The sequence below is a fragment of the Lytechinus variegatus genome, chromosome 9, assembly GCF_018143015.1.
Source record: "Lytechinus variegatus isolate NC3 chromosome 9, Lvar_3.0, whole genome shotgun sequence".
NCBI classification, from domain to species: Eukaryota; Metazoa; Echinodermata; class Echinoidea; order Temnopleuroida; family Toxopneustidae; genus Lytechinus; species Lytechinus variegatus.
The window spans coordinates 29056830-29073170 of record NC_054748.1 but is presented as its reverse complement, the minus strand read 5'-3'; the positions used below and the strand labels follow the sequence as shown (position 1 = coordinate 29073170).

At 37.5% G+C, this 16341-nt stretch overlaps 1 protein-coding gene across 1 annotated transcript; it reads right to left on the bottom strand.

Moving 5' to 3' along the window:
- Nucleotides 1–2192: 2192 nt before the first annotated feature.
- LOC121422084 (lamin-B1-like) lies at nucleotides 2193–15708 on the bottom strand. The gene is made up of 10 exons (XM_041616891.1): nucleotides 14800–15708; nucleotides 13584–13752; nucleotides 9253–9345; nucleotides 8048–8182; nucleotides 6811–6915; nucleotides 6085–6305; nucleotides 5133–5325; nucleotides 3516–3746; nucleotides 3197–3250; nucleotides 2193–2543 (listed from the first exon to the last, which is right to left on the bottom strand). The coding sequence occupies exons 1-10, from the start codon at nucleotides 15312–15314 to the stop codon at nucleotides 2505–2507; spliced, it is 1755 nt and encodes a 584-aa protein (XP_041472825.1). The 5' UTR covers nucleotides 15315–15708; the 3' UTR covers nucleotides 2193–2504.
- Between the last annotated feature and the right edge of the window lie 633 nt (nucleotides 15709–16341).

Sequence of the window (16341 nt, the reverse complement as noted above, 5' to 3'; positions counted from 1 at the left end):
AAGAAGAAAAACACTAATTCCTGCTAAGTACAAAATAAATGGATGAGCTGAACTACCCAATTTGAGATTTGCATAGCATTTCATTATTTATCTTATTTATAAACAGACATAACTTATTTTAATTCATCATGTTCATGGTCTATCTTTTTCTCAAATATCCTCTATCCACCTTTTTTAGTTCATACAATGTACTATCGGTATTTAATCCCTTTTTATAATGTATTCATATGTTTTTCTTCGTTTCTGATAATTTTTGCAGCCGACGCTGTTCGTAATTTAATTAATTTCCAATATGTTTGTTATGTTTTGGAACTTGAAAACACGGTTGTATGTTCGACGTTTTACAGGAAATCCTTGACCGAGGTATTCAGCTATCACCGAGCCAATGCATTTTTTTTTCCAGGAGACCGTGATCGGGGATGTTTGATTGTGAGTGAATGAGGGTGTGCCATGATCTGTGGAGTTAAAGGGGAAGTTCACCCTGAAGAAAGGTTTGTTCTAAAAATAGCAACAAAAATAATTTTAAAAAACATATTGGTTTGAGAAAAACTAATCCATCAATGTCATTAAATTAAACTTCAAAGTTTTAATGGTTCTTGAAGGCATTTCATTCCATCATTATTTGCTTCAGTTTCTTGGTAAATATGTTTGTATATTCTTGTTGATATAAAATGAAGCTTTGTAAATTGTGTTATAAGTATTAATCTTGAGTTTATTTAAATCATTTGAATAAAATCTTTAATAAAAACATGTTGAAAAAGTATGTGTGAGGAGGGGTATGTGCGTTATGTGTATGTATGCATGCATATAGAGCCTACGTATGGTACCATTAACTGACTGCTTAACAAACTGAAAGAATCTAAAGTCTAATGTTGGTTTCACGCATTTATTATCAAATAAGACACGCCGAAAATGTAAAATAATACATTGGTAAAACTACTCCGACACCAAATATAAAAAAAATTTGTGCAATCAAATTGAAAAATTATTAGATGTTGCCAATTTGACCTAAAATAGGGTTAAAATCACACCGGCAACTTGTAAATTCGTTACATTTATATCCGCCGATAGATGACATCCACCATATTAAGACACACTGAGGCTGTCAAAAATTGGATAGCTTCAATGCTCCTGTGAAAATTTCTCGTACTGAAAATCCACAATTTGTACCGAACTTAAACCCGATCGTCAACATTTACCTTAACCATGTTGACATTAATCCTAATTTTGATTTGATTTACAAATTTCAATAACAAAGCATATACAATATTATTATTTATCAGCATTCAATAACAATAAACATAAGCAAAAAGATAACATTTATTAACGTAGCATTTTCTGAGCCAAATACGAATTTACCATGGATTTTTTTATTCTCTCTCTCTCAAAACACATGTATGTATAAACTAAAAAATACATAAAATATCGTAAGTTATAATAATAATAATAGGTCCATTTATATAGCTCAGCTACTATGTGCATATACTCTACTGCGCTTTGATAACTGGTATCATATTATTACCCCGGCTGTAGCTGAGCCGCCATATTAATAGGCGCTAAAGCGTTCAAGGAAAAATCCTACCGGGTACCCATTCACCTCACCTGGGCGAGTGCAGCACTGGGAGACCGCCATCTTAAGCGTGGAGCTTGAAGTGATGGGGGCTTCGAAAGGAAACGGGAAAGAAAAGCATGAAAATTGTAAGACGAAATAATTGTCACGCATTTCAACCCTAACCCTTATATTTCGAGATGGATTGGCGAAGGGTCTTTGTTGTTCTCTACCGAGTAAAACGTAATACCTGCATAATAGGATCAATTGCATTTCTAGTCCTTTCGCTTTCATGAAGAAATATGATTTAGGAATGGAATTGTTTATTTCGCAATTGTTCGGCGGGTGTACTGTGCCACAATACTCCTCTGTCTGGCACGTTTAAAACAGTACTGATTTATTATCAGATTGGAATGTAACTGATATGGTTTCTATACCAATAAATTGTCTCTGATCAATTATTTTCTAGCGACCATGTCACAATACTAAAGTATTATTGTAATGACTGAATTCGCACAACATGTTGTTTTTCCTAGAAATCAAATATAATACATACAGTGAATGCATACAGTGAATGCAAGTGACGGGCGTTCATTGGCTACTATTCTCTAAAATCTAAATTTCAAATAGTTACGTACTAGATACACCTTTAAAAACGAAACAAACAAAATAACAAAAATATGAATATTCACGAAATGTATGAAATATTCATATATTTCAGTAAGGACCTTATGCATTGACGTTATCATGTCACCATCTTAGAGACCGAAACTAATACTTTGCATGAGATGGTGATTTGCAGCTGACGTATCTCTGACAACTCCGTCTACGCGTATTCCTATATCCTCTGAGGGAGGGCGCTATGAGACTATGACATCATGTGCATGAGGTAAATTTCGGTAGAGTGATGAAGGCTGTAAACTTTCGGCCGTTAACATGATGTCTGAGATTATGCTTACATGACGACGCATGGTCGGAATTCCCTTGCACTCGACTGTAATAAGTTTATTAATGGAGAAAGGGGATCAGGAATAAGGGGAGAGTAGAAAAAACAAACCAAAAAAAAATTAAAGATAAAATTATTAAGAAAAAAGAAGAATGAATGAAAAGTCAAAGATTGAACAAGAGAGAGAGAGAGAAACAAATATAGAAGAAAATTGGAGAGAGAAATAATATTAAATACATGATAAAGGTTTTAATATAAAAAAATAAGCAGACCTGGGGAAAATGAATGATTGAAATATAAGTGTTTAACACGACATAAGTCAAAGGATAAAGACAATAATCAGAAGAAAAAAAACTGCCACTCGCTAGCTTTCCCTGAACATTTCGCTAGTAATGTTGGATCGCAAATATGTTTTAAACACTTGAGCTATTAGCTTCATGCCTTTATCTTCAAATTGTTGCACCCCCAAAAAGCTGTCCGGGAAGGGATTGATTGTGACAGTGTGTGTGATAAGAATTAGAAGCCAGGCGAAGACAACCCAAGTCTAGAAAAATTAGAAGGAGGGTCCTTAGTGATTAATGTCGGCTAATAAGGTCATACCAGACACTTACCAAATATTTAATTCGTAATGCAACATTTCCTCCTGTGAAATAGCAACAAAAACAAAATGGCATAAAGAAGAAGAAAGAAGACTTACTTACCTCCACAATTTCATTATTAACGTGCTCTCTCAGTTCATCGCATTTAGCCATTACCTAGAGGAATAAAAATAAAAGAGAATACTGAGCTCACTGGAAGGAAAGACCTTACATGCGTATGACGTCATAATCCATAGCGCCCTCCCTCAGAGGATATTATGGATAAGGAGGGGGGGGGGGGGCAACGTTAAAGAATCGTTTCAGAGTTGAGATAGGTTTCGAAATCTTAATCTCCCTAATGATTGTTGTTTGCTGTTAAGAGAGAGCGAGTGAGAGGGGGGGGGGGGGAGGTGGAAACTTGTTCTTAAGTGGAATATATTACCTCTCCATCGGGGCGTAGCAAGATGGTTTCGGTGCTAAACCCTTTCCCCCAGTTCTCTGTGTCCGACGAAACGACGTCTGATGGAGAGTTTTGAACCTTGTCCTCGCTTCCTGAGGCCCAGACCGTGACCTCGTGTTCGGGGTTCAGTGAGAATCTGTTGTTGAAGGTGTAGGTCGAGACAAGCGCCCCGTCGACGATTCGTTGGAGCTCCCAGCCGCCAATGGATTGGTTCTGTGCGGATAGGGGTGAACCCGGGGAGCAAGACAAGTGTGAGGTCATTTTGAGATTATGGACCATATGCATGGATGATATTTTAATAATCAAACCGAGGTTTTACCCTAGTTCAACGATAATCTGTCACCATGCAGTAGCGTACGCATGATTTTCTAAACTGGGGAAGGGGGGGGGTAATTCAAGCTGAATGGAATGTTGACAACAACAACAACAACAACAAAAAAGAGAAAGGTTTTCACCAACAATTTTAGGTCAGTTCCTATCGCAATAAGATTGACAAGCAAAAAAAAGTCTTCAACTTCAAAAAAATTATTTAGGGAGGGGGGGGGGGGGTCAAATATTAGGGGTGTTTTGGGTATGAAAAAATAAGGAGGGGGGGGGCTAATTGAATCACTGTAACCCCCTCCCCTTGTCTGAGACTACATTTTCATGGAATGCTTGGTTTCACTACAGTTTTCTCATATACCATGTATACGCGGCAAAGAAAATGTACCAATTCGTTTATTCATTATATTTTCGTTTCTTCCGGTATGTTTTCCTTTCATGGCACAACTGTTTTGGACAACTTTATGAGACGCGTGAATAGGATAAGCTTGGTAAATTAAACTGTTAAACTGCATGGCACTCCATAAAACTGTGTTATAAGTTAACCCAGCTTCAGTGTATATCGTTCGTTTGCTCTGGACCGGATCTAGAGTGGACTTTATACTCAATTTTTTTTTCAATGTTGCATAAATATGAATTCAACATGAATGCCTGACATATCAACGAATCTGAAATTTCAAAGGCATGCCATACGGGTACTGAAAGATTATTAAATTTTACATGTGAAATGTGGGCATGCGGGAAATTTACATCGACCAGACATAACAACAACAACAACAACGACAATGACAACAAAAATGATCATGATCGCGATCCAAATGATTTTGCCACTTTTTGCATCTCGATGAAAAAAAATCACTTCTTTCCATGATTGAATGTGATTAGCACTAGTGCTTAAATTAAGAGGTTGTTGTAAAAACGGTGGTGTTAAAACTGACACCAGTTGGTGTTCATAGAAGACCACACCCTGAGGTGTTAAAATTACACCCTTGAGATTAAACATAACACCAAAGAGTGTAAATGCAACAACCAAAGGTGTTGTAATAACACCTTCATGTATAGGTGTTAAACTAACACTGTCAATCTAACACCGGTGTAAAATAACTGATGTGGTCATCTATGTATACCAGTTAACACCACTGTTTTTGCTGTGTAGACTTTCAACTCCAAATATATTTTGTTCAATTATTTTTTTAAAGAATATAATATTCCTGTAATCTTTGTATAGGTTCACGGTGTCATCATCTGTAGAATAATGATGCTAAACAGATTACTCACCGAATCAGTCTGGTTGAGCAGTTTGATGAAATTGCCATCGCTGTCGGTGTCGACAATGGACACCAATCCGCTGGTGGTCGATGACTTCGTGACCTGGACTTCATCGTTCACACGACGTCGCTTGGTCGAGGGTTGAATCCGAGGGTACGAGCTTTCTTGAATAGAATCACTCAGTGCGGTTCTCTTCCGTAACCTTGATTTTTTGTGGTGTATTAAAATAAAACATGATTGCATTATTATAAATAGTATTATGCTTTTAAAAGTCTAATCTCATGCGATGTACTCGCGCACAGTGAAAGGGTATCAAAATTGCGGAAAATTAGGAAAATTAGTATACTTTTCAACCATGGATACGTGAAAAGGGTCTGATGCATAATTTCAGATAGGGGGGGGGGGGGACTTGTCAGGGGTACTTTGAGTCCCTCTCAGTGGGACTCTGAGTGGGAAGGATAAGTTTCAGGGGCAGTTTCAAAAGTTTGGTGACGAGTAAGGTGCACTATATTTCATGACAGTGCAATCTTAACACTATAGGTTTCACACGCAAATTATAGGTGATTGATGAAAGTGCATGCATAATGATTCGCCATCTCGCACTAATGCTGGAAAGGGCAATAAATGAACTTCTCTTGTCCATATGAGGAACAGATTTTCACTTAAAGTTTGCTTTTGGAACTATTTAACGGCGGAAGAATAAGGGTTATTTTTACAATTTCGGGTGATGAATCTCGTCAAGGGAGTTCCCATACAGTTGTTGATTTATTTCATAACATGAGTCGGTCGACATATCCTGTGACGACCAGATAGGAAATCAAATATATTTCCTTTCTACAGAACTGATAGTAAATAATTTCTTCCCCTATTCTAATTCTTATTTCAATACGTTTTTTTACTGAAATTAAAAGCACAAAATTACACAGGTGTGACGCCAGGAACTATTGCGATCATAGTTTACCTTGCTACCCCGCCGTCGAGCAGGGCGCGGTATGTCGCGATCTCCTTGTCCAAGCTGAGTTTGATCCTCAGGAGGTCGTTGTACTCCCGGACGCGCACGGCCACCATTTCTTTCACCTCCTCGATCTCACGATCACGGGCGCTCAGGGCTTCGATGTGGGCTTCGCGCTCCTTCCGTAGTTGGGCCTCGAGATCGAGGATTCGAGCGACGAGCGTGTCGTTCTGGTAACGAAATGTGATTATAATCAATATACCAATAAACGTGTCACAGTCAATAATGATGATGATGATGATTATGAAGATGATGACGATGATAGTGATGATGACCGATAATGATGATGAAGAGGATGAGATGGAGGACGACTGGACGAGGGAGATGATGATAATGAAGATGGTGGACGTGATTATGATTAAATCGGTTCATAACTCGGGTTTTGTGTTAGCTCGGAGAATTCAATGGAAAATCATGATGATATCTTTGTCGTCATTGTCGTCATCATCATAATCTTTATCATCCTCCTCCTTCTCCTCCTCATCATTATCAACCTTTCATCATCATCATCGTCATCATCATCATCATCATCATATCTTTATTTCGTTTCATTGTAACTAATAATTTCCTCTCAATGAAATGCGATTTGTATCTTAAAAGAAGACGATTTTTTTTTTATTTTATATATGTTTCATATGTCAAACCATGCCTGTAATTTTATTCTCATTTCCTCACCTGGTCCTTCATGTTGATATCAGTCTTGAGTTTCCTCAGTTCGGAGGCGAATTCACTTACACCGAATCCCTTAATACGAGTCAACAGTCTTGTCAGTTCCGTTTCCTGAATTCAAAAGATAAAAGATGGTGGATGCAATCAGGGGCGGATCCAGAATTTTCCAAAGGGGGGGGGGGTACATTTTTCCGAGGAAAAATTTAACTTGACAAGCCCCCCCCAACAAAAAGGTCTTTACTTTCAAGGGGTGGGGGACACAGTTCTGTTTTAGTGGCATTTCTACATTACAATTTTAATTTTGCTTCTCAAAAGAGGGGGCATGGGCCGGATGTGCACCCCTCTGGATCCGCCAGTGGATGCAATGATTAACTTTATCCAGATTTCACTTTTTGTTCAATTTCAAATACTTTTCAGGGGATGGGGAACCAGGGGACTTGGAGGGCTTCAGCCCCCTCCCATTTTTCCAACAAAAAAAACGAAAAAAGGGTCTTCACTTTCAAGGGGGGGGGGCACATTTATGTTTTAGTGGCATTCTTACATTACAAATTCTAATTTTGCTTCTCAAAAGAGAGGACAAGGGCCACCTGTGCACCCCCCTGGATCCGTTAGTGGATGCAATGATTAACTTTATCAATATTTCACTTTTTCAATTTCAAATACTTTTCAGGGGACGGGGAACCAGGGGGGCTTGGTGGGCTTCAGCCCCCCTCACATTTTTCCAAAACCATGTACAAACGTAAAAAATGACCATCTGATTTTGATTTTTTTGCATGGTCAGCCCCCCATTTTAAAAACAGTTCCACGTCCCCCACTTCTGACTACAGTAAGGGAAAGGGCCACAGAGAGCGCAGTGATATATGATTCGCACCAACTATTAGGCCAACATGCGATGAATACTTTATAAATATTTTGCAATATGTATGTGTCGAATTCATTAATATTGAATGATAGTAAAGAAACAAGGGCTTACAACCAGGCAATGAATGATTTTGAAGATTGTTAGAAATGGAACGCGGAAAAGGCAAAAATGTATTAAACATGTTAAATTATAATTGGAAGGAGGAAAGAAAGAAAGAAATAGAGGAATAAGTAAATAATGAAAGGAATAAAGAAAGAAAAACGAGAAAGTACTAAATATATAAAGAAAGAAATAAAAAAACAAACCTAAAGAAAGAAAGTGAGAAAGAAACGAAAAAAGGGAAAAAGAAATAAAGAAATGAATGATAAAAAATTAACACACCTCTGTTACTTGAGCCATTTCCTGTTCCCTAACTTGCCGCAAGTCCTCGAAGAGCGAGACATTCAAGTTCTCAATGTACTTCTCCCATTCTCCTTGCAGAGTTTCGTCCCACGCACCTTCTGCTTTCTCGAGTTGCTGTAAAAGAAATCAAATTTGATAAAAAAAAAACATGGCCCGTATTCTGAGGGCAGGTTTAACTTAAACTTAGGTTTAAAGTTGTGGTTTAAGTATGGATAGCCAATTTTTACATAAATCACTAACAGTAGAGCCCGCAGTAGAGATATCATACTTTAGCTCACTGGCTCTCAAATCTTTCACGATTGTCTAGAAAGTGTAAATAGATGATTGTCTTCACCATCGATGAATCAGAAAAGAGCACAGTAAACACAGGAAACATAAAACTTAATAAAAATTTTGATACTTTTGGCTTTCCATACTTCAACTACAACTTTAAACCTGACTTCAGAATACGGGCCCATCTCATTAAAGTCTGTGAACATGATTGAATTTTTATACATGAAGTATGATATAAAATTAGCTATTTTATAATTCATATCATAATTGTTTATGTTTATCTTGTTAATATTACGATCTTTGCTCAAGAAAAGCGAATGAAGGATCAGGATATTAAATTGTGGCCCCGCTTATGTTGATACTTATGATGCTTTTGTATACTAAAGTGTCATTTGAAACCTATGACTTTGTATTGTATTTGTATTTTAATTATTTAAAAAAAGTTAAAAAGTCTGCTTTCAGCTAGAAGCTGCTTTTCAGCTAGGCCGTGGAAAATTATAATATCAAATGATATCAACATAAAATAAGCATACAAAAATAAGAACGAAAAACAAAATATATCAAAGCATGGGTAAAATACAATTGGAAAAAGTAAAATTGGGGTAGAAAAAAATGGGAAATAAATAGACGAAAGTAATTTACAAAGTTATGTCAAAATTAAACTTAAAAAATAAGGTATACACTAATGAAATATTATTAAGGTCTTGTTGAGCGCATTTTTATCATAATGTATTGTAGAACACACGTTTGTATAATTAAAAGTATTCTGTCTGAAAATTCTCCCCTCTTGCCACAGTGCAACTCGTATGAAACTGAAAGTGTGGAATATTTTGTACATTCCGTTAGATCGATGGGTTATGACGTCTTATTTCTTTATTATGACGTCACATTTTTTGTATTATGATGATTACCTTCTTGTAGTACTCTTCCTGTAGTTCAAGGTCTTTTTCAAGGTCACGTATCTTCTTCTCGAGTTGTTTGCGAATGATGTCCCCATTCTCAATCTAAAGGGGAAAAATGGAAGAAAAACAGCAGCATCTTAAACAATATTGTTGGGTGAAAAACACCTCGAGCTGGCTAGCTTGGTTTTGAAAGCTTTCTCTATGCCATCTGCATTCCAAACATGAATCGGTTTGTATAATGGAGTAATTAGTAATAACTCGATTATTATAATAATCAGTATGTTTCCGGGTGCATGCACATTGACTCCATATTCATTTATTTAGTTATACTTCAAAACGAAATGCAATATTAAAACAATTCATTTGATTTGGGAGGTAGTTGTGACTTTGACATTTTGTAGATTGATTTAAGATCATTAAATTCTGTTAACTCTAACCAATAACACTGCAAGCATCGGTAAATTTACTAACATATGAAATATAGAGGAATATTTTGATTCATAGAGATACATAAACTAAAAAAAGTTTGAAAATCTGATTTTGATCGATAATCTCTCCTCGGTTTTATATTATATCAATTTGTAATTAATATCAATAAATAGAACATTTAATTTTCTTTAAAATGATACTCTATATGATGTGATTATCGTTCACATGGAGGTGCAGTGTCTTGAAATGTGGGGGCAAGGTCAAAATTCAAAAGTTGCAAAATGACACAATATTGAATATTTTTCCGTGGTGATGAGTAAGTTTCTTAGTGGTTTATTTTTACTTTGATCGATAATTTCTCATCGGTTTTAGTAAATATCAATATGTTATGAATATATCATTTAATTTTCTTTAAAATGATACCCTACATGATGTGATTATCGTTCACATGGAGGTGCAGTGTCTTGAAATGTGGGGCAATTAGGTCAAAATTCAAAAGTTGCAAAATGAAACAATATTGAAAGTCATTGTTCTTTTTTCAGTGTAGTGATGAATGAGTTTCATAGCGGTTAATTTTAATTATTTTCATCCACCTTAACATCAACATTAACATGGAATGAAACACACCTCTGCACAAGCAAACACATAACAAACAAACAAACATGCATTAGCAGATGAGTATTTCAAACCACGACTCAAACCATGTTATCTCGCAGAACCATCACTACAGAAGCAGGGACTTGAATGGATTTTCATCTCTATTGACGCAGACAAAAGAACCATGTTCTGTATTGACCCTTAATGACTATTTCTGCTCATTTTGCAGCTTTTCGATTCAGATCTCATCCAACACTTTTGAATCCTGCTCTTTTCGTGATGACATGATCATAACAAGCGTGGTATCATTTTAAAGAAAATTATTGATCTTTTGAATGATATCATGCCTCTGCACAAGCAGACACATAACACACAAGACAAACATGCGTGGGTATTTCAAACCACGACTCAAACCATGTTATCTCGCAGAACCATCTCTACAGATGCAGGGACTTGAATGGATTTTCATCTCTATTGACACAGACAAAAGAATCATGTTCTGTATTGATCATGACTATTTCTGCTCGTTTTGCAGCTTTTCAATTCAGACCTCATCCAACACTTTTGAATCCTGCTCTTTTCGTGAAGGCATGATCATAACAAGCATGGTATCATTAGAAAAAATGATCTTTTGAATGATGTAAAATATTCATTGTGTAAAATTGGGAGTCTGGAGAAATTAATGACCAAACACAGATTTCTAAACTTTTTTGAGGGATTTAATAGAGCGATTAGCCATAAGTAAGTTAGGAATGAAATATTGTATCATGTGTTGCATGAGGAAGAAGTTTGTGCCCAGCAAACACTACACTTTTAGAGACGTTGTATTATATTGTAAGCAACGCTTATAAAGCCCGTCACTTTAACAACAATTTTCTTAACCAACAAATTGTTTGTTTTTTTTTTCAAAAAGTTTAAACAATTATTTAAAAGATTAAACAATAATACAGTGTAAAAGTGCTGTTTAAAATTTTAAGCACGTTGCTTAAGCCCGTCACTCTAACAACTACTGTTTAATCTTTTAAACAATTGTTTAAACTTTTTAAACAACTGTTTAAACCTGTTAAACAAGTTGTTTAAATGTTTTAACAATTACACAAAAGTTTAAACAACTTGTTAGATTGAAAGGCTAAAACAACGTGTTATCTTTTAATAAAAAGTATATACACAGTATACTGTGTAGAATGACGGACTTACACAGCGTTGCTTCTCATTCATTTTAAATAGCGTTTGTAGAGTGTAGGTGCTTTCGTACAGCGATGCAAAACGAATTCAAGAACAGAGTAAATGTATTAAAAATGCCCGTCGAGTGACGCTGTGAGGCTTTCGTCAAAATATCATTGGTAAACCAAAACAGCGATTTCGTCGTCAGTTTCGGAGCTGACGAAAAATTGCAAACATGTTGCTTGGTGCAGAGCCAAGGAGGAAACTGCTATTTATTTGGTTTCACCAGCATTCGACAAAGACTTCTAGGCTACTCTTTGCCATGAAGGCCATTTGGCAATGCGTTTTCTATGTTCTTGAACGCGTTTCGGCGTCGCGTTAATTGCGGAACTCCTGAGTATCTTTGCCGAAGCGTTGGTATCGGTATAACCTTGACTGAGATGCGCATGAATTCATCTTGGATCACGTATCGATTGTTGCCGTCAGTGTAGGAGGTCAACCATGGGGAATATACAGATACCATATTCAAAGGCTGGCCAGGTCTTATTCATATAACTTACTGAAAACAAATACTTATCAGACTGAATAAATTTGAATAAGAGACAACTCTTTGTGTAAAGGCATAAAAGCGAACCGTTGTGCCAGCTCGGGGAAGCTGGGGTTACAAAATGAGAGTAAACACAGCTTATCACGAATATGAAACCATGGCGAAACAAGATCATGAATGCCGTAGCCCATTCTATTTCTCTTTTTGCATAACTTATCATCAACTCGTTCAAACTTTAGAAAAATGGAATATAAGGAAACAAGTGATACACTGTAAAAACTGCGGTGTTAAAACTGACACCAATTGGTGTTAATAGAGGACCACACCCTGAGGTGTTAAAATTACACCCTAGAGATTAAACATAACACCAAAGAGTGGAAATGTAACAACAAAAGGTGTTGTAATAACACCTATAGGTGTAAAACTAACACCACCAATTTAACACCGGTGTAAAATAACTGGTGTGGTCCTCTATGTACACCGGTTAACACCACAGCTTTTGCTGTGTATGTACGTGGTGAGTTCTATCAGTTTGGTGATGTATTGCATAATATTTTCTGGGTCTGTGTCTGTTCAAGTAGGAACTCGGCAGGACAGCTTATTGCTGGAATAACACCAAGCAGGAATCACCATTACATAGGAAACCATTTTTTCATGTTCAGAAGTTTGAAAGTTCAGCACCTACCTTTTCCAAAACTACAAAGTACAACAATCTTATCATTACCATCTAACCCTAATTATGATTTTAGTCTACCCAGCAGACTTTTGCCTCAGTCCCCACTGTCAAAACAATTCCGCGGCCCCTGTGTATAGGGTATTGATCATGCACTTATTTTCATTACAGTGTGGGAAGCTGTTTCAATTTCATGTGGCAGTGACTGAATAAAATACAATATTCTAAAAAAATAAATCAACGTGAATAAAACATAAATCCCCTTTCGGTGACCTCTTTATGAAACGGCAAAGACGCGAACCGAGAATAATTTGATCAAAATACCTGGATGATCATCTACCGCGAAGAATTATGTATCTATATAAGAAACGATTTGATTGGTTCCTGATCAATGTTTTGAACATAATGCGCGTGCAACAATTATGCTAATTGGTCGTAATCATTCGTGTTTTTGATGGAGCGCTATAAATGATAACAGAACCCAAGAGCATCATGCTGAAAAGGCAATTGACTGAGTCTGGCGTGGTGCAAGGAGAAGAGGGGGGGGGGGGGGGGCTCTGCTGTTGTATATATTTTCATTATATATCCAGGGATGTGTTTAATACAGCTGTTCGTAAGATACGAATGACTTTATGCACGATTTGTGTTCTTTCTTGTGCTTAGTAATATCCCTATATGTAATTGATATGTAGGAGCTACGAACATGTTCCAGTGGTTCGTAAAGTTGTGCGTAACTTACGAACAGCTTTATGAATCACCATGGATCCTACTAGTAGGATCCATGGAATCACCCACCAGTAGGCACTAGATAAGAAAAGAGCATATGTATTCGAACGTGTTTATAGGCCTACTTTATAAAAGAAAAATGTATGAATTCATCTGCTTATTGATTGATTTTATCAATCATTTGATTCTTTTCCTTAAACTAACCTCGAGTTTGGCAGATTTCAGTTGTTTGTCTTTGTTGTTCAAATCCGATTTGACCCGGTTAAGTTCATCCTCCAGGTACCGGATCCGGGTATCTTTCTCGGATATCCGAGGCTCGAGATCGGCTAAACGTTTCCTTGCCTCGTTCCGTTCTTTCTCAGCAGACTTCAACCTGAAAACGATGGAATATTAGTATTAAAAATCAATTATCAACTAGTGTAAAGAACACAGTGCAGCACGGTGGGTGCCACAGTGTGGAAAACAACGTGAAGTCATGTTCACACTAAAGTATATTAGCTTTGTAACGGTGTGAATCATAACTTAACATAGCATGTAGAGCCCACTATGTTAACACGCTATGAATACTTACACTGTTGCAAAAGGTGTGTCCACAGTGGGAATTCATGTTCACACTGTTTAGTTGATCATTTTAATAGTGTGAAGTACATCTGGAAACAGCCGATAATGTGAACACACCTTGTCCACATTCACACTTTTGCAGAGATGTCCACAGTCCCTCGGAGAGGACCTTAAGCCGTCGGTCCTCTGATTGCTTGCTTACAAGCATTCATGCTTTCTTAGCAATCAGGTAAAAAAAAATCACCAAATTACCATGAAGAGCATACAAAGGTTTCGGATCATTTATCTCTATATTAAACAATCAATTGAGAAAAAACTAAAATACCTACAAGTCGTCGCCCCCCTAACTGATGGAAAAATAATCGGAGACACGACATTTGCTCCTGCGACAATTTCTCCGGGCTCCATTTTGTCTAAGATGTACAGTTTGTTTAAGGGTTTTCAATATAGGTTTAATGGGTGATTTCAAGTTCGGTGTTGGCCTTGGTGTTGGTGTTAGTGTTGAAATTTTGATTGCTTCCCCTAGCTCCAAAACTTATTCAGAGTTTGTAAAACTGATTCAGATCACATTATTGACATCTCAACAACGAGTGAGTGACTTTTTGGGACCATCCTCATTTTATGTTTTGTGTTATAATCATGTAAAAATTGACCCAACACCAACACCAAAAGGTCAACACTGAACTTGAAATCACCCAATGTTAGGTTTAGTAGAATATAGAGAGGAACAATTATCGCGGGAGCAAATGTCATGGGGCAAAAAAAAAATCATCATATACATGTTCTTTACGCCGCAAATACGTAGGAAATGATGAACAAAAGTGAAAACATCAGTCAGCTTACTACTATAGATTCTTACCTTGGAGCTATGTCAGACAATTCACTTTTATATTTGGCACACTCTCTCTCTAGCCTTTCTCTCTCATCGGCGTGAAGTCTTCGGGCGTCCGCCAACTCCTTCTCGAAGATCTCCCTGATGTCGGTCATCGCCGTATTCCTCGCCTCCGTGATCGAGATGTCGAGGATCTGAGCCCTGCTGCTGTCAAGATTGAGCTCGTTGACGAGATCGATGTACTCCGCTAGACGATCGTTCAGTGCCACCATCTCCTCGCGTTCGTTTTCTTGTCGGACGAACGATCTCGACGACGATGACGACGACGTCGACCTCCGACTGGACGATGTCGAAGTACGCGTCGCCATCGTGGATGTTGAGAAGGTCGATGAGCTGATGGGACTCAGGAGCGATGACGAGGCGTCCCCAGCCTCTTCAGACGAACCGGTAGCTGAGTAGGACGTCGAAACGAAACGGGGTGTTGACGATATCACCCTACTCGTTTTCTTCTCCACATTGCGTTTACGTTGCCTCTTCATCATGATGGGGGTGTAAACTAGCTTCGGATAGGATGTAAATCGCAAGGTCCTTCGGCAGTGATTGCCTCAAATTCCGCTTTCAATTGGTTTTGTTAGAAGGTTACTAGTTTTATGACCTAAATACGCGTTACCTTAATATCCCGACCATCCAGCATCCATGTACTGACGGTGAACTGTGCACAGCGGAGACTGGAGTACGTGGTGTACGCTGTCACACCCACTGAATTGTTGATATGTACACAAAGCTTTTGCAGCCTTCATAAATTAATATGAATTCAAGTGGAATCAATACGACTTCAATGTCATCACCATTCATAAACTACACTATCATCCGTGGCGTGCCCTACATGATATCCTGGAATCCAGAATTGTACAGCGCGCCTACGCAAATACCAGTGAATAGTAGATGCTATTCCATGTGGAATAGATTTTTTTCCTAACTGATATTTTCTGTCTCCATCATTGTGATCCGTGGCGGTACCACGGGATTTGGGGCCGGATCGACTACCCCTGTGATTTTTCGGATATTAAAACGGGGGGGGGGGGGTATTGGTCTGAGGGAGAAAGTGAAAATTAGAGGAATAGTATAAAAAGTAAATGTGTGGGCCAAGTTGCTGAAATAACTCTATAAATAGATAAAAAAAAATGACGTCAGCTTTTAATAGGTATTCGTGACCCTCTGTCTAAATGCCATGGCACCGCCTTCTGATTATAGGTAAAGCACCCAGCTGTTGGTAATAATCAGAACTGATTGGTTGATTGATATTATAATAACTCACCCACGTTCTATTTCTGTCTCCGTGGGTCAGTTGTATTGATATGAATATATGAAATATAGACATATATAATAAGGTACGTTTAACGGTCATCATGTACAAGTTTTGGGGAAATAATGGCGGAGCAATGGTTTCTACACAGCGAAAACTATGGTGTTAACCGGTGTACATAGAGGACTACACCAATTATTTTACACCGGTGTTAAATTGGTGGTGTTAGTTTTACACCTATAGGTGTTATTACAACACCTATG

Bases quoted from the DNA above. Each gene is read 5' to 3' on its own strand.
- LOC121422084 (XM_041616891.1), bottom strand. From the start codon at position 15,314: ATGATGAAGAGGCAACGTAAACGCAATGTGGAGAAGAAAACGAGTAGG. The intron at 9,346-13,583 runs GTTAGTTTAAGG...TTTCCCCTTTAG, and splicing joins TGAAATCTGCCAAACTCGAG to ATTGAGAATGGGGACATCAT. The intron at 3,251-3,515 runs GTAATATATTCC...TTATTCCTCTAG, and splicing joins TGCTACGCCCCGATGGAGAG to GTAATGGCTAAATGCGATGA.